A 2203-nucleotide genomic window follows, 5' to 3' on the forward strand; every position below is an offset into this window, starting at 1 on the left:
GCAGTGTTTTGTTCTGTTGTGCATAGTGTTCCTATGAGTCAGAACTGACTTGATGGCACCTAAGAACAACAACAAAACAGTACATACAGAAATATACTACATTAATATCATTGATGATTAACATTAAATTTGGAAATGTGTCAGCAAAATGTTTGAAGGACAAAGAATTAAGATCCTTGATATATAAAGAACTCATATGAATCGATGATGAACAATTTTCTAGACAAATGACCAAAAGATAGAGATGAGCAATTCATTAAAATAAGTGCAAGTTAAAAAATAATGAAATAATGTTTTTTATCTGTAAGATTGTCAAATATTGAAAATAACTAATTCTGGACAGTATTGATAAAAGGGTGGCAGGAGTATTGCTATGAAATCTTGATACTAGTGTAAATTGGTACAAACTTTTAGACAGTGATTTAGCAATGTGTGTGTGTATGTTTATAGAAAAAAAAATGAAAATATAGCCCAAACTATTAAGAGTAATAGGGAGATGTGATTTATAGAGTTAGTTAAAATGTTTTTTATAATTCTTATGTTGTTAAAAAATTATCTTTACTATGGGTATGGGTGGTTAAGTAAGTTTCATAATATTAAAATATAAACCAAATGCATTGTCATCGAGTTGATTGTGAATGTAAAAATTGTCAATCATTAATGTGAGGACCTCTCTGCAGAGTAAAGAAACTTTAAGACAATGGCTGGAGGAAGGAACAATACAGCAATCACCAATTTCATCCTCTTGGGGTTCTCAGATTTCCCTAAATTCAAGATTGCCCTCTTTGTAGTATTCCTTGGGATATACCTCTTGACAATGGCCTGGAACTTGAGTCTTATCACCTTCATCAAGATGGACTCCCATCTGCACACACCCATGTATTTCTTCCTCAGCAAACTTGCCTTCTTCGATATATGCTATGTTTCCTCCACAGCCCCCAAGATGCTCTCAGACTTCTTCCAGGAGCAGAAATCCATCTCCTTCATGGGGTGCGCCATGCAGTACTTCTTTTTCTCTAGCTTCGGTCTGACTGAGTGCTGTCTTCTGACAGCCATGGCTTATGATCGATATGCTGCCATTTGCAAGCCTCTGCTTTACACAGCCATCATGTCCCCTACCTTCTGTCTGAAGATGGTCGTGGGATCTTGCATAACCGGATTCTCTGGCTCATTTATCCAACTGTGTGCCTTACTTCAGCTCCATTTCTGTGGTCCAAATGTCATTAACCATTTCTTCTGTGACCTGCCCCAACTGATGATCCTGTCTTGCTCTGATACCTATTTCTTACAAGTTATCGTCTCTGTGCTCACAGTGATCTTTGCACTGACTTCTGTGCTGGTTATCATGATATCCTATGGTTATATTGTTGTTACCATTTTGAAGATCACTTCAGCTGAAGGCAGGTCCAAGGCTTTCAACACTTGTGCTTCTCACCTGACAGCAGTGACCCTCTTCTATGGCTCAAGCACCTTTGTCTATTTATGGCCCAGCTCTGATGATTCCCTTAGCCAAAGCAAGCTTGCTTCTATTTTATATGTTATGGTCATTCCCATGTTAAATCCATTGATCTATAGTCTCAGAAACAAGGAAATCAAAGATGCCCTAAACAGATGGAAGAAGAGAATTTTCTCCTGACATTATTATTTTACAAGGTTTGCCTATATTATTCCAGGATAACTGATACAAAATATGGATATAGTCTTTAAATAGATATAGTTTAGTATGAGTTCAAGATTGGTGGGAAATACTACTTGAATCTGGCTAGACTTTCATCTATTTATCAGGAGTAATTATTGGTGTTTGTTAATGGGAATCTTAAGGCAGAATGTTTCTTTTCATCCTTATTTTTTTTAATAGTACTTTTTTGTGTTTTTGGTGAAAGTTTAGGCAGCAAATTCTGGTCAATTTCTACACAGATTGTTCAGTGACATTTTTCACAATGTGACAACTATCTCTTTATTTGTGTTCTTATTTTTCCATGTCCACTACTCTAGTTTCCCGGCTCCCTTATCTTCTCATCTTTATTTTAGTCTCTTGACGTTATTGATTATGGGGTGCCTTTTAGGATCCAGGACAAAAACATACAAAAATGACCCTTATTAGCCTGTAGTAGGCTGTGTGTCTGTGTATCAGTATCTGCTTCCCCTCCCCACCCTAGAGGAGGATTATGCTTCTTCATCCCTTTGAACTGATGGTGGAATG

The 2203-nt window shown here is 36.8% G+C and overlaps 1 protein-coding gene across 1 annotated transcript; it reads left to right on the forward strand.

The window, feature by feature from the left end:
• The first annotated feature begins 252 nt into the window (after positions 1–252).
• On the forward strand, positions 253–1636 carry LOC100665186 (olfactory receptor 5AN6-like). Its single transcript, XM_003422751.3, has one exon. The coding sequence runs from the start codon at positions 701–703 to the stop codon at positions 1634–1636; it is 936 nt and encodes a 311-aa protein (XP_003422799.2). The 5' UTR covers positions 253–700.
• The last annotated feature ends 567 nt before the right edge of the window (positions 1637–2203 follow it).

Source organism: Loxodonta africana, chromosome 7 (assembly GCF_030014295.1).
Source record: "Loxodonta africana isolate mLoxAfr1 chromosome 7, mLoxAfr1.hap2, whole genome shotgun sequence".
Taxonomy (NCBI): Eukaryota; Metazoa; Chordata; class Mammalia; order Proboscidea; family Elephantidae; genus Loxodonta; species Loxodonta africana.

Bases quoted from the DNA above. Each gene is read 5' to 3' on its own strand.
- LOC100665186 (XM_003422751.3), top strand. From the start codon at position 701: ATGGCTGGAGGAAGGAACAATACAGCAATCACCAATTTCATCCTCTTG.